The sequence below is a fragment of the Amblyomma mixtum genome, chromosome 1 (genome assembly GCF_055824585.1).
Source record: "Amblyomma mixtum isolate Tamu chromosome 1, ASM5582458v1, whole genome shotgun sequence".
NCBI lineage: Eukaryota > Metazoa > Arthropoda > Arachnida > Ixodida > Ixodidae > Amblyomma > Amblyomma mixtum.
Window position 1 is genome coordinate 153,354,945 of NC_143012.1, and position 21,857 is coordinate 153,376,801.

At 51.5% G+C, this 21,857-nt stretch overlaps 1 protein-coding gene, 16 non-coding genes and 3 pseudogenes across 17 annotated transcripts; all 20 read right to left on the minus strand.

The window, feature by feature from the left end:
* Positions 1-139: 139 nt before the first annotated feature.
* On the minus strand, positions 140-258 carry LOC149368080 (5S ribosomal RNA). The gene has a single exon (XR_016287187.1). It is a non-coding gene; the product is annotated as a 5S ribosomal RNA (ribosomal RNA).
* Positions 259-803: 545 nt separating this feature from the next.
* LOC149368081 (5S ribosomal RNA) lies at positions 804-922 on the minus strand. Its single transcript, XR_016287198.1, has one exon. It is a non-coding gene; the product is annotated as a 5S ribosomal RNA (ribosomal RNA).
* Positions 923-1,468: 546 nt separating this feature from the next.
* On the minus strand, positions 1,469-1,587 carry LOC149368082 (5S ribosomal RNA). The gene has a single exon (XR_016287209.1). It is a non-coding gene; the product is annotated as a 5S ribosomal RNA (ribosomal RNA).
* A 4,232-nt stretch (positions 1,588-5,819) lies between these two features.
* Positions 5,820-7,070, minus strand: LOC149368083 (uncharacterized). The gene has a single exon (XM_089569785.1). It carries the CDS (start codon positions 7,068-7,070, stop codon positions 5,820-5,822), a length of 1,251 nt encoding a protein of 416 aa, XP_089425911.1.
* A 611-nt stretch (positions 7,071-7,681) lies between these two features.
* On the minus strand, positions 7,682-7,800 carry LOC149368084 (5S ribosomal RNA). The gene has a single exon (XR_016287220.1). It is a non-coding gene; the product is annotated as a 5S ribosomal RNA (ribosomal RNA).
* Positions 7,801-8,345: 545 nt separating this feature from the next.
* LOC149368085 (5S ribosomal RNA) lies at positions 8,346-8,464 on the minus strand. The gene has a single exon (XR_016287231.1). It is a non-coding gene; the product is annotated as a 5S ribosomal RNA (ribosomal RNA).
* A 545-nt stretch (positions 8,465-9,009) lies between these two features.
* LOC149368086 (5S ribosomal RNA) lies at positions 9,010-9,128 on the minus strand. Its single transcript, XR_016287242.1, has one exon. It is a non-coding gene; the product is annotated as a 5S ribosomal RNA (ribosomal RNA).
* Positions 9,129-9,673: 545 nt separating this feature from the next.
* LOC149368087 (5S ribosomal RNA) lies at positions 9,674-9,792 on the minus strand (annotated as a pseudogene).
* Positions 9,793-10,337: 545 nt separating this feature from the next.
* On the minus strand, positions 10,338-10,456 carry LOC149368088 (5S ribosomal RNA). Its single transcript, XR_016287254.1, has one exon. It is a non-coding gene; the product is annotated as a 5S ribosomal RNA (ribosomal RNA).
* Positions 10,457-11,002: 546 nt separating this feature from the next.
* Positions 11,003-11,121, minus strand: LOC149368089 (5S ribosomal RNA). The gene has a single exon (XR_016287265.1). It is a non-coding gene; the product is annotated as a 5S ribosomal RNA (ribosomal RNA).
* Positions 11,122-11,666: 545 nt separating this feature from the next.
* On the minus strand, positions 11,667-11,785 carry LOC149368090 (5S ribosomal RNA). Its single transcript, XR_016287632.1, has one exon. It is a non-coding gene; the product is annotated as a 5S ribosomal RNA (ribosomal RNA).
* Positions 11,786-12,330: 545 nt separating this feature from the next.
* LOC149368091 (5S ribosomal RNA) lies at positions 12,331-12,449 on the minus strand. Its single transcript, XR_016287276.1, has one exon. It is a non-coding gene; the product is annotated as a 5S ribosomal RNA (ribosomal RNA).
* Positions 12,450-13,002: 553 nt separating this feature from the next.
* LOC149368092 (5S ribosomal RNA) lies at positions 13,003-13,108 on the minus strand (annotated as a pseudogene).
* A 1,901-nt stretch (positions 13,109-15,009) lies between these two features.
* Positions 15,010-15,128, minus strand: LOC149368093 (5S ribosomal RNA). Its single transcript, XR_016287287.1, has one exon. It is a non-coding gene; the product is annotated as a 5S ribosomal RNA (ribosomal RNA).
* A 543-nt stretch (positions 15,129-15,671) lies between these two features.
* Positions 15,672-15,790, minus strand: LOC149368094 (5S ribosomal RNA). The gene has a single exon (XR_016287299.1). It is a non-coding gene; the product is annotated as a 5S ribosomal RNA (ribosomal RNA).
* Positions 15,791-16,335: 545 nt separating this feature from the next.
* LOC149368095 (5S ribosomal RNA) lies at positions 16,336-16,454 on the minus strand. Its single transcript, XR_016287693.1, has one exon. It is a non-coding gene; the product is annotated as a 5S ribosomal RNA (ribosomal RNA).
* Positions 16,455-16,999: 545 nt separating this feature from the next.
* LOC149368096 (5S ribosomal RNA) lies at positions 17,000-17,118 on the minus strand. The gene has a single exon (XR_016287310.1). It is a non-coding gene; the product is annotated as a 5S ribosomal RNA (ribosomal RNA).
* Positions 17,119-17,664: 546 nt separating this feature from the next.
* On the minus strand, positions 17,665-17,783 carry LOC149368097 (5S ribosomal RNA; annotated as a pseudogene).
* Positions 17,784-21,041: 3,258 nt separating this feature from the next.
* Positions 21,042-21,160, minus strand: LOC149368098 (5S ribosomal RNA). Its single transcript, XR_016287684.1, has one exon. It is a non-coding gene; the product is annotated as a 5S ribosomal RNA (ribosomal RNA).
* Positions 21,161-21,705: 545 nt separating this feature from the next.
* Positions 21,706-21,824, minus strand: LOC149368099 (5S ribosomal RNA). Its single transcript, XR_016287321.1, has one exon. It is a non-coding gene; the product is annotated as a 5S ribosomal RNA (ribosomal RNA).
* Positions 21,825-21,857: the final 33 nt, after the last annotated feature.

Here is a 21,857-nt window from a genome sequence, read left to right on the forward strand (position 1 = left end):
GTACTACACGTTGGACACGTTGCCGATGAGATTGTATTATCGATAACAAAATAACGTCACCTCCTATAGTTGCCTGAGACACTGCGCAACTATGACAGAAAAAAAAAAACGTGAAGGGCGAATAAAAATGCAAAAGAAATGCCATCAGCACTCGGTGTTCCCAGGTGGTCTCCCTCCCAAGTACTGACCGAGCCCAATGCTGCTTAGCTTCGGTGATCGGACGAGAACCGGCGTATTCAACATGGTATGGCCGATGGCGAGAGACAGTGCTTTCCGAGTCTTTATGTACTGTGTTTGGCCCTCGAGGATGCAAAACTGCGCATGGATACTTCCCTCGCTCGTGGCAACAGCCGCCAAGCGTGCAGTTACCTGCCCTGCGCTTTTCTCAGCCGTTCTGGCGAACCTAAACCACTGCGGCATGCACGGAAAGAGCAGCGGGAGCGAGCCTGTGTTGTTTACACATGGACCGGCAGTGGGTGCGGTGCATGGTGCGGTGGGCGCATATTGTGCGCTTCTGCGCAGTGTTATGCGCACACTGGGCCTCCCAGCTATCTTGGGGCTTTGCTAGAGTTTAATCTGCAGTGTACCCGCCGCGGCAGACGTCAGAATGACAGCCGAGACGCCACGGGTTCGCTTCGAGTTTTGCCACAGTTTCGCGTCCGCACGTACTACACGTTGGACACGTTGCCGATGAGATTGTATTCTCGATAACAAAATAACGTCACCTCCTATAGTTGCCTGAGACACTGCGCAACTATGACAGAAAAAAAAAACGTGAAGGGCGAATAAAAATGCAAAAGAAATGCCATCAGCACTCGGTGTTCCCAGGTGGTCTCCCTCCCAAGTACTGACCGAGCCCAATGCTGCTTAGCTTCGGTGATCGGACGAGAACCGGCGTATTCAACATGGTATGGCCGATGGCGAGAGACAGTGCTTTCCGAGTCTTTATGTACTGTGTTTGGCCCTCGAGGATGCAAAACTGCGCATGGATACTTCCCTCGCTCGTGGCAACAGCCGCCAAGCGTGCAGTTACCTGCCCTGCGCTTTTCTCAGCCGTTCTGGCGAACCTAAACCACTGCGGCATGCACGGAAAGAGCAGCGGGAGCGAGCCTGTGTTGTTTACACATGGACCGGCAGTGGGTGCGGTGCATGGTGCGGTGGGCGCATATTGTGCGCTTCTGCGCAGTGTTATGCGCACACTGGGCCTCCCAGCTATCTTGGGGCTTTGCTAGAGTTTAATCTGCAGTGTACCCGCCGCGGCAGACGTCAGAATGACAGCCGAGACGCCACGGGTTCGCTTCGAGTTTTGCCACAGTTTCGCGTCCGCACGTACTACACGTTGGACACGTTGCCGATGAGATTGTATTATCGATAACAAAATAACGTCACCTCCTATAGTTGCCTGAGACACTGCGCAACTATGACAGAAAAAAAAAAACGTGAAGGGCGAATAAAAATGCAAAAGAAATGCCATCAGCACTCGGTGTTCCCAGGTGGTCTCCCTCCCAAGTACTGACCGAGCCCAATGCTGCTTAGCTTCGGTGATCGGACGAGAACCGGCGTATTCAACATGGTATGGCCGATGGCGAGAGACAGTGCTTTCCGAGTCTTTATGTACTGTGTTTGGCCCTCGAGGATGCAAAACTGCGCATGGATACTTCCCTCGCTCGTGGCAACAGCCGCCAAGCGTGCAGTTACCTGCCCTGCGCTTTTCTCAGCCGTTCTGGCGAACCTAAACCACTGCGGCATGCACGGAAAGAGCAGCGGGAGCGAGCCTGTGTTGTTTACACATGGACCGGCAGTGGGTGCGGTGCATGGTGCGGTGGGCGCATATTGTGCGCTTCTGCGCAGTGTTATGCCCACACTGGGCCTCCCAGCTATCTTGGGGCTTTGCTAGAGTTTAATCTGCAGTGTACCCGCCGCGGCAGACGTCAGAATGACAGCCGAGACGCCACGGGTTCGCTTCGAGTTTTGCCACAGTTTCGCGTCCGCACGTACTACACGTTGGACACGTTGCCGATGAGATTGTATTATCGATAACAAAATAACGTCACCTCCTATAGTTGCCTGAGACACTGCGCAACTATGACAGAAAAAAAAACGTGAAGGGCGAATAAAAATGCAAAAGAAATGCCATCAGCACTCGGTGTTCCCAGGTGGTCTCCCTCCCAAGTACTGACCGAGCGCAATGCTGCTTAGCTTCGGTGATCGGACGAGAACCGGCGTATTCAACATGGTTTTTTTTTTTTTTTTCTTTATTGCCTGGCTTTGACACACAAAACTGGACAACACAAACAATCAACAAAAGACAATAACTATGTACACACTACTTGTGGTCAGCCAGCATAAATCTGGCTTCGTCCAATTAAAATTCACGCAACGTAGAGAGCGGCTCTACTCTCGAGAGCCACTCCGGAGGCTCCGCAGCGGCTTTCTGAATGGCCAGAAACATGTTCATACTTTCGCGAAAGTAAATTCTGGCAGGTCTTGCGTCTCTGTCACAATGCCAGCCTGCCATTCTGGAGCGCCATATACAGTGGAGGCCTGTCAGCATTATTAAATCGAAAGGCACCCCATCCTCATTTTCAACACATAAGAACCGGATGCCATACGGGTCTAGTGGAAATTCTTTCTTTAATGTTCGCTGCAATACATCCCAAAAATAAACCCCTTCCCAACAGTGTAAAAATACATGGTCTATTGTTTCCGGCTTTCTGCAAATTAAACAGTGAGATCCCCAGGGTAAAAACAATTCCTTTCCCTCTAAAAATTTTTTAACCGGTAAGGTTCCGGTGTGCAACTTAAAAAAGAAGGTTTTTGTTCCAGGCGGCACCTGCATTTTTTTAACTCTCTTTAAAACATCTTTGCCTGGGCCTCCACTGTACAAGGCCCTGTACAAGGGCTCGGGGAAAACTACATCGCACAAGGCACGGTACAGTTTCTTCCGTTTCACAGTGTACAGAAAGTCGTTCGAAAACCGCGCGGAAAGAAACCGCACACTGGCAACGATTTCCCGGTAAAAACCGGTGACCCTACTGTAAACCTCAGCAGTTCCGACAACGTACTCCGGCAGCAGACGCCGCAGCCTAACTTGGCATACGGTACGCAAAAACGGGTCTCTTGTGTCCCGAAAGAACAAAAAACGATTGACCAGCTGTCTCAAAAACAAATGGCCCAGTCCCAGCCCGCCGTCTTGTACCCGACGGAACAGGTTGGTCCGGCTGCAGCGCTCCCATTCCGACGACCAGACAAAGACGGCGAAAATTCGGTGTAGCTTTTGAATACTTAGCCGTGAACAGTGCAGCACCTGCATTACGTACCAGAGCCTGCTGATAAAGAACAAGTTGCAAACAGTGGCTCTGGCGAAAATGGACAAGGTCGTTCCTTTCCACTTATCTGCTCTCTCCCGTATCTCTTTGACCTGTCCTGTCCAATACTTTTCACTGTCACGGTAAGCATCGAGCGGAACGCCCAAGTATTTATCTGGTGTCGTCGTCCAAGGCACACTGGCAAACCGTTCGGGCGTAGATGCCCAGCTTCCGTGCCAAAGCCCGAGGCACTTCGACCAGTTAACCCCGCTTCCTGTAGCTTGGCTGAAATCGCGTACACATTGAACAGCCTCGCGTATGCCTCCCTCGTCAACGGCAAACACAGCAATGTCGTCAGCGTACGCCAAGAGCTTTACTTCGGCTGCCTGTAAACTAAATCCGTTAATACTACTGTTTTTCAGTATTTTCAAACAAAGGGTCTCCACATAAATACAAAACAAAAGGGGGCTGAGGGGACAGCCCTGGCGCACCGAACGCTGCACGCTAATGGGGGCCCCCAGACTCTTGTTAACAATCAATCTCGTCGTGCAGTTCCGGTATGCCAGGGCCACACCCTCGCTGATAACAGAACCAACATTAACATGGCCTAATACTGCAAACAAAAGTTCATGGGCAACGCAGTCAAAAGCCTTTTCTAAATCTATCTGGAGTATGGCCACCTGACCATTAATGTCATCACAGGATTCTAAGACACTGCGCGCAACGTGAATATTTGTAAAAATGGACCGCCCTTTAATCCCGCAGGTCTGATGCGGACCAACTAAGTAATGAATCACGGTCTGCAATCTTCGCGCCAAAACCTTCATATAAATTTTGTACTCGACGTTAGTGAGTGCTATTGGTCGGTATGCTGTTACCAATCGTAATCTGTCTATGTCGTCCGTTTTGGGAATTAGCACAGTATGGGACGAACCATACGACGGAGGCAGTGATTTTAGTTTAAAGGCTTCATTAAAGATGACCGTCAAGACCGGGGAAATTACATGCTTAAATTCTTTGTAGAATGCCGCGCTGAACCCGTCCGGTCCAGGCGACTTACCGCGGTTTAAGCTGTCTATTGCTTGCTCAACTTCCAATTGAGTTATCGCCTGCTCTAATTTGTCTTTAGTTTCGTCGTCCAGACGCGGCATCTCGGCCAGAAACGCCTCCTTAAAAGTGATAACATCTACCGGATGCAATGCGAAGAGCGCCTGGTAATGCTCAAAAAAAGCTGCTTTGATATGATCGATGTCCGTTTTCGAAGCACCTCTCCATTCTATTTCGTTTATGTGGTTTCTTTCGGCACGGGCTTTTTCTAAACCAAGCGCTCGTTTCGTTGGCGCTTCCCCTGCGGCCATGTCTTCTGCCCTTGCCCTCACCAGCGCTCCCCGATAACGTTCTTCTTCGATAAGCTGTAACTTTTGTTTGGTTGTTCTTATGTCTTCTATCCATTTACCAGGCGCTCGGCATTCCTGTTTTATCATCTTCTGAAGCAGTGCCTTTAGCTCCATTTCCTCTTTTTTTGTTTCATGACGTATACAGGTGGCTCTTTCTATTGCTTTTAATTTTAAAGTTTCCTTGGTGAGCTCCCACTGCTGCCAAATCGTCATGTTACTACTTGGTTCTATTTTTGCTATTTCTTCCCTTACAGCTCGGTTATAAAATTCGTCCTGGAGTAGCTTGTCATTTAACTTCCACATTTCCCATGAAAAAACATTCCCCTTCTTAATGAATCCTATGCAGCATTGAACCAAACAGTGGTCAGAAAATGAAACCGGCAGAACTACATAACTATTGCATTTAGGGACAGTTTCCGCGGATGCATAAATTCGGTCTAGCCGTGCGTGACTTGTGCCCTCGAATCGTGTGTACCTTACAGCACGCGTTCCTTCAAGACACTCTGCTACATCCTCGAGGTTGCAGTTCACAATCATTCGTAACAACACTTCAGTGCTTTTATCCCTGAAACCTCGGACGCTTGTCTTGTCGCGCGCACTAAGAACACAGTTGTAATCGCCCATAACAATGAGCTGCCTGTCCGTGCGAAGCCGTTCTTCGACGCTTTCAAAAAACGCGGCTCGGCCATCAACCACATTAGGTGCATACAGACAAACAATGCGCCAGTCGATGTTACAGAGCGAAAAATCGATGGACACGTATCGACCCGACAGGCACGAATGATGACCGTGTACTTCTATCCCCGGCAACTTCTTAACAAAAAGAATACAGCCAGCCGATGTGCCTACAGCATGGCTAACGACGGCAAAATACCTAGACGTGAAACGTTGCACCATGCTCCCGGTCTCTTCCTCCCCGTCGACTTTGGTCTCCTGCACTGCCAGTATATCGATATCTTGCTCCGTTACAAGTCGGTACAGCTGGCTTTGTTTTCTTTTACCTGCCAGGCCTCTAACGTTTAGGGTGGCGACTTTAAACGGAGTTGCAGAAGCCATTTAACTTAGGAAGAAGAGACCGAATGCATGGTGCTTACCTCTCGCGTCCAGCATGTCGCTAGACGATGCCGTCGCCGCCGGTGTTATCCGGCGCGAGCACGTGCTCCTGGTCAGGCGGCGCCTTCTCGCCGCCACGCTTGTCAGTCGAGACCTTTGGTCGCGGCCGCAGGCTGGGCCGTCGCGCTTGGGGCGTCTTTGCCGGCGGTTCCTCCACGCTGGGCTCTGCTGCCTTCTCCCCGTCGGCCTTGGTCTCGGCGTGCGAACGCTTCGCAGGTGTAGTCACGCCGACGTTCATGCGGGAGTCGGCCCTGTCGTCGTGGCTCTCGCTGGCCGCCTTCCGTTCCACGTCTAAGTGCACGGGCGGGCTCGCTCCATCTTTGGGCGTCTCCCGAGGCGTCGAAGATGGGTCAATGGCTGGCGACCCGCTCTCCTGTGCGACTGCCGTGTCGATGTTGCTGCTCGCAACCGCTGGCTGAACCGCCACCTCCTGCGTCTTGCCCGCGTCGTCGGCCCCGCTTGCTGCTTCCTCTGCTTCCACGACGTCCATCAGTTCTGCGGAGTCGCTCGCTGCTACATGCCCGGTAGCCGACGCGTAGGTACGAACGCAGTCAGCCTCCGAGTGTCCATAGCGTCGGCATTTCGAACACCTGGGCACCTTGCAATCGCGGCGAACATGCCCCGTGCCGCCGCAACGAAGGCACTGCATCGGCCGCCCGGGAACCACCACGAGAGCCAACTCGCCAGCGACTCGCACCTGGTGGGGCAGGTCGTCCACTTTCACGCCTGGCTTCAGTTTGAGGAGCACGGTCCTCGTGGTGGACCCCTTCTCCTTCATGCCGGCGACGCGCCAACGCTCCCGGGTGACCTCCGTCACGTTGCCGAAAGCCGCGAATGCCGTACGGATGTCCTCGTCAGCGACGCCGTGTAGCATCCAGTGGAGTCGCAGCTTGACCTGGTGGTCCTCTGGGTCAAAAACGATGCAGCGGCGTCCCTTGACTTCCAGCTCCTTCATGGCGGCCAGTTTCTTTGCGGCATCCCCACTGCTGAAGGTTACCGCCCACACGTGGTTAATCTGGTACGCCCCCAACGCCACGACGTCGGGGAGCGCACCAACGTTAGCGAGGGCGTCTCTGAAGTCTTCGACCCTGTAGGGTCGCACACGCACGTCGCCGTGCAGAAAAACCGTGTTTAAAACAACACGTCCGGTGGGCAGGGTAGGCAGAACGATCTCGTAGTCCTTATCAGCGTCGCTGGCAAACCTGTTTCCGCGGCCGGCAACGGCCGCTATCGCCGCTCCGTGGGAGCCCATGATTCTGCGTCCGTCACGCTCGGTGGCTGGAAGTAGAATGCGTATTCAACATGGTATGGCCGATGGCGAGAGACAGTGCTTTCCGAGTCTTTATGTACTGTGTTTGGCCCTCGAGGATGCAAAACTGCGCATGGATACTTCCCTCGCTCGTGGCAACAGCCGCCAAGCGTGCAGTTACCTGCCCTGCGCTTTTCTCAGCCGTTCTGGCGAACCTAAACCACTGCGGCATGCACGGAAAGAGCAGCGGGAGCGAGCCTGTGTTGTTTACACATGGACCGGCAGTGGGTGCGGTGCATGGTGCGGTGGGCGCATATTGTGCGCTTCTGCGCAGTGTTATGCGCACACTGGGCCTCCCAGCTATCTTGGGGCTTTGCTAGAGTTTAATCTGCAGTGTACCCGCCGCGGCAGACGTCAGAATGACAGCCGAGACGCCACGGGTTCGCTTCGAGTTTTGCCACAGTTTCGCGTCCGCACGTACTACACGTTGGACACGTTGCCGATGAGATTGTATTATCGATAACAAAATAACGTCACCTCCTATAGTTGCCTGAGACACTGCGCAACTATGACAGAAAAAAAAACGTGAAGGGCGAATAAAAATGCAAAAGAAATGCCATCAGCACTCGGTGTTCCCAGGTGGTCTCCCTCCCAAGTACTGACCGAGCCCAATGCTGCTTAGCTTCGGTGATCGGACGAGAACCGGCGTATTCAACATGGTATGGCCGATGGCGAGAGACAGTGCTTTCCGAGTCTTTATGTACTGTGTTTGGCCCTCGAGGATGCAAAACTGCGCATGGATACTTCCCTCGCTCGTGGCAACAGCCGCCAAGCGTGCAGTTACCTGCCCTGCGCTTTTCTCAGCCGTTCTGGCGAACCTAAACCACTGCGGCATGCACGGAAAGAGCAGCGGGAGCGAGCCTATGTTGTTTACACATGGACCGGCAGTGGGTGCGGTGCATGGTGCGGTGGGCGCATATTGTGCGCTTCTGCGCAATGTTATGCGCACACTTGGCCTCCCAGCTATCTTGGGGCTTTGCTAGAGTTTAATCTGCAGTGTACCCGCCGCGGCAGACGTCAGAATGACAGCCGAGACGCCACGGGTTCGCTTCGAGTTTTGCCACAGTTTCGCGTCCGCACGTACTACACGTTGGACACGTTGCCGATGAGATTGTATTATCGATAACAAAATAACGTCACCTCCTATAGTTGCCTGAGACACTGCGCAACTATGACAGAAAAAAAAAACGTGAAGGGCGAATAAAAATGCAAAAGAAATGCCATCAGCACTCGGTGTTCCCAGGTGGTCTCCCTCCCAAGTACTGACCGAGCCCAATGCTGCTTAGCTTCGGTGATCGGACGAGAACCGGCGTATTCAACATGGTATGGCCGATGGCGAGAGACAGTGCTTTCCGAGTCTTTATGTACTGTGTTTGGCCCTCGAGGATGCAAAACTGCGCATGGATACTTCCCTCGCTCGTGGCAACAGCCGCCAAGCGTGCAGTTACCTGCCCTGCGCTTTTCTCAGCCGTTCTGGCGAACCTAAACCACTGCGGCATGCACGGAAAGAGCAGCGGGAGCGAGCCTGTATTGTTTACACATGGACCGGCAGTGGGTGCGGTGCATGGTGCGGTGGGCGCATATTGTGCGCTTCTGCGCAGTGTTATGCGCACACTGGGCCTCCCAGCTATCTTGGGGCTTTGCTAGAGTTTAATCTGCAGTGTACCCGCCGCGGCAGACGTCAGAATGACAGCCGAGACGCCACGGGTTCGCTTCGAGTTTTGCCACAGTTTCGCGTCCGCACGTACTACACGTTGGACACGTTGCCGATGAGATTGTATTATCGATAACAAAATAACGTCACCTCCTATAGTTGCCTGAGACACTGCGCAACTATGACAGAAAAAAAAAACGTGAAGGGCGAATAAAAATGCAAAAGAAATGCCATCAGCACTCGGTGTTCCCAGGTGGTCTCCCTCCCAAGTACTGACCGAGCCCAATGCTGCTTAGCTTCGGTGATCGGACGAGAACCGGCGTATTCAACATGGTATGGCCGATGGCGAGAGACAGTGCTTTCTGAGTCTTTATGTACTGTGTTTGGCCCTCGAGGATGCAAAACTGCGCATGGATACTTCCCTCGCTCGTGGCAACAGCCGCCAAGCGTGCAGTTACCTGCCCTGCGCTTTTCTCAGCCGTTCTGGCGAACCTAAACCACTGCGGCATGCACGGAAAGAGCAGCGGGAGCGAGCCTGTGTTGTTTACACATGGACCGGCAGTGGGTGCGGTGCATGGTGCGGTGGGCGCATATTGTGCGCTTCTGCGCAGTGTTATGCGCACACTGGGCCTCCCAGCTATCTTGGGGCTTTGCTAGAGTTTAATCTGCAGTGTACCCGCCGCGGCAGACGTCAGAATGACAGCCGAGACGCCACGGGTTCGCTTCGAGTTTTGCCACAGTTTCGCGTCCGCACGTACTACACGTTGGACACGTTGCCGATGAGATTGTATTATCGATAACAAAATAACGTCACCTCCTATAGTTGCCTGAGACACTGCGCAACTATGACAGAAAAAAAAAACGTGAAGGGCGAATAAAAATGCAAAAGAAATGCCATCAGCACTCGGTGTTCCCAGGTGGTCTCCCTCCCAAGTACTGACCGAGCCCAATGCTGCTTAGCTTCGGTGATCGGACGAGAACCGGCGTATTCAACATCGTATGGCCGATGGCGAGAGACAGTGCTTTCCGAGTCTTTATGTACTGTGTTTGGCCCTCGAGAATGCAAAACTGCGCATGGATACTTCCCTCGCTCGTGGCAACAGCCGCCAAGCGTGCAGTTACCTGCCCTGCGCTTTTCTCAGCCGTTCTGGCGAACCTAAACCACTGCGGCATGCACGGAAAGAGCAGCGGGAGCGAGCCTGTGTTGTTTACACATGGACCGGCAGTGGGTGCGGTGCATGGTGCGGTGGGCGCATATTGTGCGCTTCTGCGCAGTGTTATGCGCACACTGGGCCTCCCAGCTATCTTGGGGCTTTGCTAGAGTTTAATCTGCAGTGTACCCGCCGCGGCAGACGTCAGAATGACAGCCGAGACGCCACGGGTTCGCTTCGAGTTTTGCCACAGTTTCGCGTCCGCACGTACTACACGTTGGACACGTTGCCGATGAGATTGTATTATCGATAACAAAATAACGTCACCTCCTATAGTTGCCTGAGACACTGCGCAACTATGACAGAAAAAAAAAACGTGAAGGGCGAATAAAAATGCAAAAGAAATGCCATCAGCACTCGGTGTTCCCAGGTGGTCTCCCTCCCAAGTACTGACCGAGCCCAATGCTGCTTAGCTTCGGTGATCGGACGAGAACCGGCGTATTCAACATGGTATGGCCGATGGCGAGAGACAGTGCTTTCCGAGTCTTTATGTACTGTGTTTGGCCCTCGAGGATGCAAAACTGCGCATGGATACTTCCCTCGCTCGTGGCAACAGCCGCCAAGCGTGCAGTTACCTGCCCTGCGCTTTTCTCAGCCGTTCTGGCGAACCTAAACCACTGCGGCATGCACGGAAAGAGCAGCGGGAGCGAGCCTGTGTTGTTTACACATGGACCGGCAGTGGGTGCGGTGCATGGTGCGGTGGGCGCATATTGTGCGCTTCTGCGCAGTGTTATGCGCACACTGGGCCTCCCAGCTATCTTGGGGCTTTGCTAGAGTTTAATCTGCAGTGTACCCGCCGCGGCAGACGTCAGAATGACAGCCGAGACGCCACGGGTTCGCTTCGAGTTTTGCCACAGTTTCGCGTCCGCACGTACTACACGTTGGACACGTTGCCGATGAGATTGTATTATCGATAACAAAATAACGTCACCTCCTATAGTTGCCTGAGACACTGCGCAACTATGACAGAAAAAAAAAAACGTGAAGGGCGAATAAAAATGCAAAAGAAATGCCATCAGCACTCGGTGTTCCCAGGTGGTCTCCCTCCCAAGTACTGACCGAGCCCAATGCTGCTTAGCTTCGGTGATCGGACGAGAACCGGCGTATTCAACATGGTATGGCCGATGGCGAGAGACAGTGCTTTCCGAGTCTTTATGTACTGTGTTTGGCCCTCGAGGATGCAAAACTGCGCATGGATACTTCCCTCGCTCGTGGCAACAGCCGCCAAGCGTGCACTTACCTGCCCTGCGCTTTTCTCAGCCGTTCTGGCGAACCTAAACCACTGCGGCATGCACGGAAAGAGCAGCGGGAGCGAGCCTGTGTTGTTTACACATGGACCGGCAGTGGGTGCGGTGCATGGTGCGGTGGGCGCATATTGTGCGCTTCTGCGCAGTGTTATGCGCACACTGGGCCTCCCAGCTATCTTGGGGCTTTGCTAGAGTTTAATCTGCAGTGTATCCGCCGCGGCAGACGTCAGAATGACAGCCGAGACGCCACGGGTTCGCTTCGAGTTTTGCCACAGTTTCGCGTCCGCACGTACTACACGTTGGACACGTTGCCGATGAGATTGTATTATCGATAACAAAATAACGTCACCTCCTATAGTTGCCTGAGACACTGCGCAACTATGACAGAAAAAAAAAACGTGAAGGGCGAATAAAAATGCAAAAGAAACGCCATCAGCACTCGGTGTTCCCAGGTGGTCTCCCTCCCAAGTACTGACCGAGCCCAATGCTGCTTAGCTTCGGTGATCGGACGAGAACCGGCGTATTCAACATGGTATGGCCGATGGCGAGAGACAGTGCTTTCCGAGTCTTTATGTACTGTGTTTGGCCCTGGAGGATGCAAAACTGCGCATGGATACTTCCCTCGCTCGTGGCAACAGCCGCCAAGCGTGCAGTTACCTGCCCTGCGCTTTTCTCAGCCGTTCTGGCGAACCTAAACCACTGCGGCATGCACGGAAAGAGCAGCGGGAGCGAGCCTGTGTTGTTTACACATGGACCGGCAGTGGGTGCGGTGCATGGTGCGGTGGGCGCATATTGTGCGCTTCTGCGCAGTGTTATGCGCACACTGGGCCTCCCAGCTATCTTGGGGCTTTGCTAGAGTTTAATCTGCAGTGTACCCGCCGCGGCAGACGTCAGAATGACAGCCGAGACGCCACGGGTTCGCTTCGAGTTTTGCCACAGTTTCGCGTCCGCACGTACTACACGTTGGACACGTTGCCGATGAGATTGTATTATCGATAACAAAATAACGTCACCTCCTATAGTTGCCTGAGACACTGCGCAACTATGACAGAAAAAAAAAACGTGAAGGGCGAATAAAAATGCAAAAGAAATGCCATCAGCACTCGGTGTTCCCAGGTGGTCTCCCTCCCAAGTACTGACCGAGCCCAATGCTGCTTAGCTTCGGTGATCGGACGAGAACCGGCGTATTCAACATGGTATGGCCGATGGCGAGAGACAGTGCTTTCCGAGTCTTTATGTACTGTGTTTGGCCCTCGAGGATGCAAAACTGCGCATGGATACTTCCCTCGCTCGTGGCAACAGCCGCCAAGCATGCAGTTACCTGCCCTGCGCTTTTCTCAGCCGTTCTGGCGAACCTAAACCACTGCGGCATGCACGGAAAGAGCAGCGGGAGCGAGCCTGTGTTGTTTACACATGGACCGGCAGTGGGTGCGGTGCATGGTGCGGTGGGCGCATATTGTGCGCTTCTGCGCAGTGTTATGCGCACACTGGGCCTCCCAGCTATCCTGGGGCTTTGCTAGAGTTTAATCTGCAGTGTACCCGCCGCGGCAGACGTCAGAATGACAGCCGAGACGCCACGGGTTCGCTTCGAGTTTTGCCACAGTTTCGCGTCCGCACGTACTACACGTTGGACACGTTGCCGATGAGATTGTATTATCGATAACAAAATAACGTCACCTCCTATAGTTGCCTGAGACACTGCGCAACTATGACAGAAAAAAAAAAACGTGAAGGGCGAATAAAAATGCAAAAGAAATGCCATCAGCACTCGGTGTTCCCAGGTGGTCTCCCTCCCAAGTACTGACCGAGCCCAATGCTGCTTAGCTTCGGTGATCGGACGAGAACCGGCGTATTCAACATGGTATGGCCTTTTTTTTTTTTTTTTTTTTTTTTTCTTTATTGCATGAATGAATACATAACTAAAATTTCGTAGTTGTCATGCCTCTTGGCAGACAACCGTGTCTAATGGACTTTCATTAACACAAGTTGGTCCATCAGACTCAATACATCATCAGCGTAATCTTGTTGCTTCAAGACTTCTCTTAATTTATACACATGTTCCACAAAATAATCACATACCGATCGTGCATCCAAGTCACAGTGTCGAACAGCCATTCTACTCCTCCAAATGCTGTGAAGGCCCAATAACATAATCTGGTCGTACTGTGCAACATCACTTTCAGTAGTCAAGTACCGAATTCCGTGCGGTGTCAATGGCAAGTCCTTTTTTAGGGTTCTTTGCAAAACATCCCAGTAGAACACCGCATCCCAGCAATCCAGGAACACATGTTCTACCGTCTCCGGTTTTCTACACAGGAGACAGTTCGAGCCCCAAGGAACAAAAAGGCCCTTTTCCTCTAGCCATGTTTTTACTGGAAGGGTTCCGGTGTGCAGTTTGAAAAAGAAAGTTTTGACGCCAGGTGCAACAGTCATCTTTTTAACTCGCCTGAGAACGTCTTTCCCAGGGCCTTCACAATATAAGGTTCTGTACAGTGGCGCTGGAAACAACTGTTCAATGAGATCCTTGTATAATCGCTTCGGCGTTACATTTGCTAAATACTCTAGAGAGAACCGCACTTTCAAAAACCTGAACGACCAGACAACCTCTCGCAGGAAGCGAGACACTGTGTACCGCTGAGCACTGCAAGAAGAGACAATGAATTCTGGAAGTGCACTGGATAACATGATTTGTATGAATGTTCGCAGAAAGGCGTCATTTTGGTCACGCAGGAAACAAAACCTTAAAACAACCTGCCGCACATAGAGATGCATCAGAGACAGTCCCCCGACCTTTACTCTCCGGAAGAGATTATCTCTGCGAATGCGTTCCCAATTAGACGCCCAAATGAAAACCGCAAAAACCCGATGAAACCTTTGGATATTGGTTCGTGCACAATATAATACCTGAAGTAAATACATGATCTTTGCCACAAGAAAGGTGTTACATACAGTTGCACGCGCGAAAATAGAAAGATTACGGCCCATCCATCCTTTTGTCCGGTCCCGCATTTCTTCCGCTTTTTCATTCCAGTAATTGGTATTTTCCCCATATCTGTCCAGCGGGACTCCCAAATAAACCCCGGGAGTTGTAGCCCATCGAACCCCGCAGAACGATTCTGGTTCTAAGTCCCATTGTCCATGCCAGACTCCGAGGCATTTATCTAGATTAACAGCACTACCAGTTTGCCTGCAAAACCTTTCGGTTACATGGTATGGCCGATGGCGAGACACAGTGCTTTCCGAGTCTTTATGTACTGTGTTTGGCCCTCGAGGATGCAAAACTGCGCATGGATACTTCCCTCGCTCGTGGCAACAGCCGCCAAGCGTGCAGTTACCTGCCCTGCGCTTTTCTCAGCCGTTCTGGCGAACCTAAACCACTGCGGCATGCACGGAAAGAGCAGCGGGAGCGAGCCTGTGTTGTTTACACATGGACCGGCAGTGGGTGCGGTGCATGGTGCGGTGGGCGCATATTGTGCGCTTCTGCGCAGTGTTATGCGCACACTGGGCCTCCCAGCTATCTTGGGGCTTTGCTAGAGTTTAATCTGCAGTGTACCCGCCGCGGCAGACGTCAGAATGACAGCCGAGACGCCACGGGTTCGCTTCGAGTTTTGCCACAGTTTCGCGTCCGCACGTACTACACGTTGGACACGTTGCCGATGAGATTGTATTATCGATAACAAAATAACGTCACCTCCTATAGTTGCCTGAGACACTGCGCAACTATGACAGAAAAAAAAAAACGTGAAGGGCGAATAAAAATGCAAAAGAAATGCCATCAGCACTCGGTGTTCCCAGGTGGTCTCCCTCCCAAGTACTGACCGAGCCCAATGCTGCTTAGCTTCGGTGATCGGACGAGAACCGGCGTATTCAACATGGTATGGCCGATGGCGAGAGACAGTGCTTTCCGAGTCTTTATGTACTGTGTTTGGCCCTCGAGGATGCAAAACTGCGCATGGATACTTCGCTCGCTCGTGGCAACAGCCGCCAAGCGTGCAGTTACCTGCCCTGCGCTTTTCTCAGCCGTTCTGGCGAACCTAAACCACTGCGGCATGCACGGAAAGAGCAGCGGGAGCGAGCCTGTGTTGTTTACACATGGACCGGCAGTGGGTGCGGTGCATGGTGCGGTGGGCGCATATTGTGCGCTTCTGCGCAGTGTTATGCGCACACTGGGCCTCCCAGCTATCTTGGGGCTTTGCTAGAGTTTAATCTGCAGTGTACCCGCCGCGGCAGACGTCAGAATGACAGCCGAGACGCCACGGGTTCGCTTCGAGTTTTGCCACAGTTTCGCGTCCGCACGTACTACACGTTGGACACGTTGCCGATGAGATTGTATTATCGATAACAAAATAACGTCACCTCCTATAGTTGCCTGAGACACTGCGCAACAATAACAGAAAAAAAAAGTGAAGGGCGAATAAAAATGCAAAAGAAATGCCATCAGCACTCGGTGTTCCCAGGTGGTCTCCCTCCCAAGTACTGACCGAGCCCAATGCTGCTTAGCTTCGGTGATCGGACGAGAACCGGCGTATTCAACATGGTATGGCCGATGGCGAGAGACAGTGCTTTCCGAGTCTTTATGTACTGTGTTTGGCCCTCGAGGATGCAAAACTGCGCATGGATACTTCCCTCGCTCGTGGCAACAGCCGCCAAGCGTGCAGTTACCTGCCCTGCGCTTTTCTCAGCCGTTCTGGCGAACCTAAACCACTGCGGCATGCACGGAAAGAGCAGCGGGAGCGAGCCTGTGTTGTTTACACATGGACCGGCAGTGGGTGCGGTGCATGGTGCGGTGGGCGCATATTGTGCGCTTCTGCGCAGTGTTATGCGCACACTGGGCCTCCCAGCTATCTTGGGGCTTTGCTAGAGTTTAATCTGCAGTGTACCCGCCGCGGCAGACGTCAGAATGACAGCCGAGACGCCACGGGTTCGCTTCGAGTTTTGCCACAGTTTCGCGTCCGCACGTACTACACGTTGGACACGTTGCCGATGAGATTGTATTATCGATAACAAAATAACGTCACCTCCTATAGTTGCCTGAGACACTGCGCAACTATGACAGAAAAAAAAAACGTGAAGGGCGAATAAAAATGCAAAAGAAATGCCATCAGCACTCGGTGTTCCCAGGTGGTCTCCCTCCCAAGTACTGACCGAGCCCAATGCTGCTTAGCTTCGGTGATCGGACGAGAACCGGCTTATTCAACATGGTATGGCCGATGGCGAGAGACAGTGCTTTCCGAGTCTTTATGTACTGTGTTTGGCCCTCGAGGATGCAAAACTGCGCATGGATACTTCCCTCGCTCGTGGCAACAGCCGCCAAGCGTGCAGTTACCTGCCCTGCGCTTTTCTCAGCCGTTCTGGCGAACCTAAACCACTGCGGCATGCACGGAAAGAGCAGCGGGAGCGAGCCTGTGTTGTTTACACATGGACCGGCAGTGGGTGCGGTGCATGGTGCGGTGGGCGCATATTGTGCGCTTCTGCGCAGTGTTATGCGCACACTGGGCCTCCCAGCTATCTTGGGGCTTTGCTAGAGTTTAATCTGCAGTGTACCCGCCGCGGCAGACGTCAGAATGACAGCCGAGACGCCACGGGTTCGCTTCGAGTTTTGCCACAGTTTCGCGTCCGCACGTACTACACGTTGGACACGTTGCCGATGAGATTGTATTATCGATAACAAAATAACGTCACCTCCTATAGTTGCCTGAGACACTGCGCAACTATGACAGAAAAAAAAAACGTGAAGGACGAATAAAAATGCAAAAGAAATGCCATCAGCACTCGGTGTTCCCAGGTGGTCTCCCTCCCAAGTACTGACCGAGCCCAATGCTGCTTAGCTTCGGTGATCGGACGAGAACCGGCGTATTCAACATGGTATGGCCGATGGCGAGAGACAGTGCTTTCCGAGTCTTTATGTACTGTGTTTGGCCCTCGAGGATGCAAAACTGCGCATGGATACTTCCCTCGCTCGTGGCAACAGCCGCCAAGCGTGCACTTACCTGCCCTGCGCTTTTCTCAGCCGTTCTGGCGAACCTAAACCACTGCGGCATGCACGGAAAGAGCAGCGGGAGCGAGCCTGTGTTGTTTACACATGGACCGGCAGTGGGTGCGGTGCATGGTGCGGTGGGCGCATATTGTGCGCTTCTGCGCAGTGTTATGCGCACACTGGGCCTCCCAGCTATCTTGGGGCTTTGCTAGAGTTTAATCTGCAGTGTACCCGCCGCGGCAGACGTCAGAATGACAGCCGAGACGCCACGGGTTCGCTTCGAGTTTTGCCACAGTTTCGCGTCCGCACGTACTACACGTTGGACACGTTGCCGATGAGATTGTATTATCGATAACAAAATAACGTCACCTCCTATAGTTGCCTGAGACACTGCGCAACTATGACAGAAAAAAAAAAACGTGAAGGGCGAATAAAAATGCAAAAGAAATGCCATCAGCACTCGGTGTTCCCAGGTGGTCTCCCTCCCAAGTACTGACCGAGCCCAATGCTGCTTAGCTTCGGTGATCGGACGAGAACCGGCGTATTCAACATGGTATGGCCGATTTTTTTTTTTTTTTGTCTTTATTGCCTGTTTTGACAGATTACAACAGATCATAAAAGGATGTTCTGCGCTGCACACTCAAACAACAAGAACGGACATGTGTTTCACTCGCGTGAGAAAATCAAAACTGTCTCAGGGAACACAACTCTCCCATCAACTCGATAACTTCATCTCCAAAACATAGCTCCTTGTACACTTCACGTAGCTTAAATATGTTTTCTTTGAAGTAATCGCGGACAGAACGCGCATCTTCATCACAGTGTCGTACAGCCATCCTGCTTCGCCAAATACTGTGCAGGCCAAGCAGGAAAATTACATCATATTTATAAAGATCCGGCTCTATGTCCAGGAATCGTATCCCATACGGCGTTAGGGGTAAGTCTTTCTTTATTGTACGCTGGAGCACGTCCCAAAAGAGCAGCGCATCCCAGCAATCAATAAAAACGTGTTCTATTGACTCTGGTTTGCGACACAACAAGCAGTCAGCACCCCATGGTAGAAACAATCCCTTTTCCTCCATCCATGTTTTAACCAGCACCGTCCCAGTGTGTAACTTGAAGAAGAACGTCTTCACACCCGCTGGCACCAACATTTTTCGTACTCTTTTTAAAACATTTCCTGCTTGGCCTCCACTATACATAGATCGATAGATTGGCTCCGGGAAGACAGAGTCGAGCAAATCTTTTAACAATTTCTTACGCGTGACATTAGAAAGATATTCCAAACTGAAGCGCGCATTCAGAAACCGGAAAGCAAAGACCACTTCTTTCAAAAACCTACTTGCACTGTATCTCATCCCGTCCACACTGGAAATAACATAGTTTGGCAAAGCCGAAGAAAGCCTCACTTGAAGAAATGTCCGCAGGAAAGGGTCGCGTTGATCTCGAAGAAACAGAAATCTTGACACCACCTGCCTCAGGTACAAGTGTGGCAAGGAAAGACCCCCTTTTCTCAAACGCAGAAATAAATTATCACGTTTAGTCGTCTCCCATGAGGACTGCCAAACAAAAACTGCGAAGAGACGATGAAACTTTTGAATGCTAAGTCGAGAGCATGAAAGGACCTGCAACAAATAGCACACTTTTGAAACCAGATATACATTGCATATGTTTGCGCGCGTGAATACAGACAGTTCCTTCCCCGACCATTTCTGTGCACGCGTGGAGAGTTCTTGAATTTTCTCCTTCCAAAAGTCATCGTTATCTCGATACTTGTCAAGAGGTACACCTAGGTATTTGGAAGGAACATGTGACCATTTTACACTTGCATGAAACAAAGGCGCTGATGCCCAATGCCCATGCCAAAGGCCCGCACACTTGTCCAGGTTAACAACGCTATTGGTTACATCACAAAATCTACGAACAACCGACATCGCATGTTCTATGCTGCTGTGGTCACTACAGAAAACTGCCACATCATCGGCATAAGCCAATACTTTAGTTTCACATGCTTCCAGTTCGAAACCACGAATACAGCTGTTATTTATTACATTTCGGCAAAGTGGCTCCAGGTACAGAGCGAAAAGTAGCGGTGACATTGGGCAGCCTTGCCGCACGGATGCTCTAACGGCAATTCTGTCTGTGAGCTCTCGGTTAACAACCAGATTCGTGGTACAGTTGCTATAGGCCATTTTAACCCCTTTTAAAATAACTTCTCCAACACAGACATGTTCAAGGATTTTAAAAAGAATGTCATGACATACACGGTCAAATGCCTTCTCTAAATCAATTTGCAACATTGCGACTCGCCTAAAGTCAGCGTCACAGCATTCTAGTATACTCCGAGTGACATGAACATTCGTGAAGATGGTCCGCCCTTGAATTCCACATGTCTGGTGGGGGCCAACCAAGATGTCCATAACTGATTATAAACGTTTGGCTAATACTTTCATAAAAATTTTATAATCAACATTAGTAAGCGTTATCGGCCGATAACCTGTAACTTGCTTAAGCTGAGCAGGATTGTCAGTTTTCGGTATAAGTACTGCATGTGCACGAGAAAACGACGGTGGTAAAATACCAGTTCTATATGACTCTTCATAAACGCGTTGCAAAATGAGAGCAGTTTCACGTTTGAACGCCTTATAAAATTCTGCTGTTATCCCGTCAGTACCTGGCGATTTCCCCAAGTGAAGCTCATCAATAGCGCATTCCAATTCCGCTGTTGATAAGTCGGCAGACAGGATGTCAGTGTCTTCACTGGTCAGTCGGGGTAATAGACTTAAAAATTCATCCTGAAAGGCCTGTACATCTGCCGATTTGGAAGCGAACAAATCACGGTAATGCTCACTGAAAGCCTCCCTTATCGCCTTGGGATTGTCTGTCAGAATGCCTTTGTTTTCAATTTCTACGATATCTTTTCTTCTAGCGTATCTTTTTTCTGTCGTCAAATTTCGCCTACTGGGCATATCATCTGCCAGCAAGCGATCTGCTCGTGCACGAATTGCAGCTCCCTGAAACAATGTCGCATCGATAACCTCAAGCTTTGCTTTAACTTCGCTGATAAGGTCACTGTATAGTCCCGGAGCTCTATTTTCCTCTGTAATTAATTCTTTCAACATCTGTTTTAGGTTCTTCTGTTTCGCTTTCTCAGCGTGCTTGATTTCTACGGACCTTTCAATAGCCCTCATTTTGACATCAATTTTGAATTCCTCCCACTTTTCTGCCCAACTTTTTCCATAATTCAACCGAACTTCTTCTAATGGTATGGCCGATGGCGAGAGACAGTGCTTTCCGAGTCTTTATGTACTGTGTTTGGCCCTCGAGGATGCAAAACTGCGCATGGATACTTCCCTCGCTCGTGGCAACAGCCGCCAAGCGTGCAGTTACCTGCCCTGCGCTTTTCTCAGCCGTTCTGGCGAACCTAAACCACTGCGGCATGCACGGAAAGAGCAGCGGGAGCGAGCCTGTGTTGTTTACACATGGACCGGCAGTGGGTGCGGTGCATGGTGCGGTGGGCGCATATTGTGCGCTTCTGCGCAGTGTTATGCGCACACTGGGCCTCCCAGCTATCTTGGGGCTTTGCTAGAGTTTAATCTGCAGTGTACCCGCCGCGGCAGACGTCAGAATGACAGCCGAGACGCCACGGGTTCGCTTCGAGTTTTGCCACAGTTTCGCGTCCGCACGTACTACACGTTGGACACGTTGCCGATGAGATTGTATTATCGATAACAAAATAACGTCACCTCCTATAGTTGCCTGAAACACTGCGCAACTATGACAGAAAAAAAAAAACGTGAAGGGCGAATAAAAATGCAAAAGAAATGCCATCAGCACTCGGTGTTCCTAGGTGGTCTCCCTCCCAAGTACTGACCGAGCCCAATGCTGCTTAGCTTCGGTGATCGGACGAGAACCGGCGTATTCAACATGGTATGGCCGATGGCGAGAGACAGTGCTTTCCGAGTCTTTATGTACTGTGTTTGGCCCTCGAGGATGCAAAACTGCGCATGGATACTTCCCTCGCTCGTGGCGACAGCCGCCAAGCGTGCAGTTACCTGCCCTGCGCTTTTCTCAGCCGTTCTGGCGAACCTAAACCACTGCGGCATGCACGGAAAGAGCAGCGGGAGCGAGCCTGTGTTGTTTACACATGGACCGGCAGTGGGTGCGGTGCATGGTGCGGTGGGCGCATATTGTGCGCTTCTGCGCAGTGTTATGCGCACACTGGGCCTCCCAGCTATCTTGGGGCTTTGCTAGAGTTTAATCTGCAGTGTACCCGCCGCGGCAGACGTCAGAATGACAGCCGAGACGCCACGGGTTCGCTTCGAGTTTTGCCACAGTTTCGCGTCCGCACGTACTACACGTTGGACACGTTGCCGATGAGATTGTATTATCGATAACAAAATAACGTCACCTCCTATAGTTGCCTGAGACACTGCGCAACTATGACAGAAAAAAAAAACGTGAAGGGCGAATAAAAATGCAAAAGAAATGCCATCAGCACTCGGTGTTCCCAGGTGGTCTCCCTCCCAAGTACTGACCGAGCCCAATGCTGCTTAGCTTCGGTGATCGGACGAGAACCGGCGTATTCAACATGGTATGGCCGATGGCGAGAGACAGTGCTTTCCGAGTCTTTATGTACTG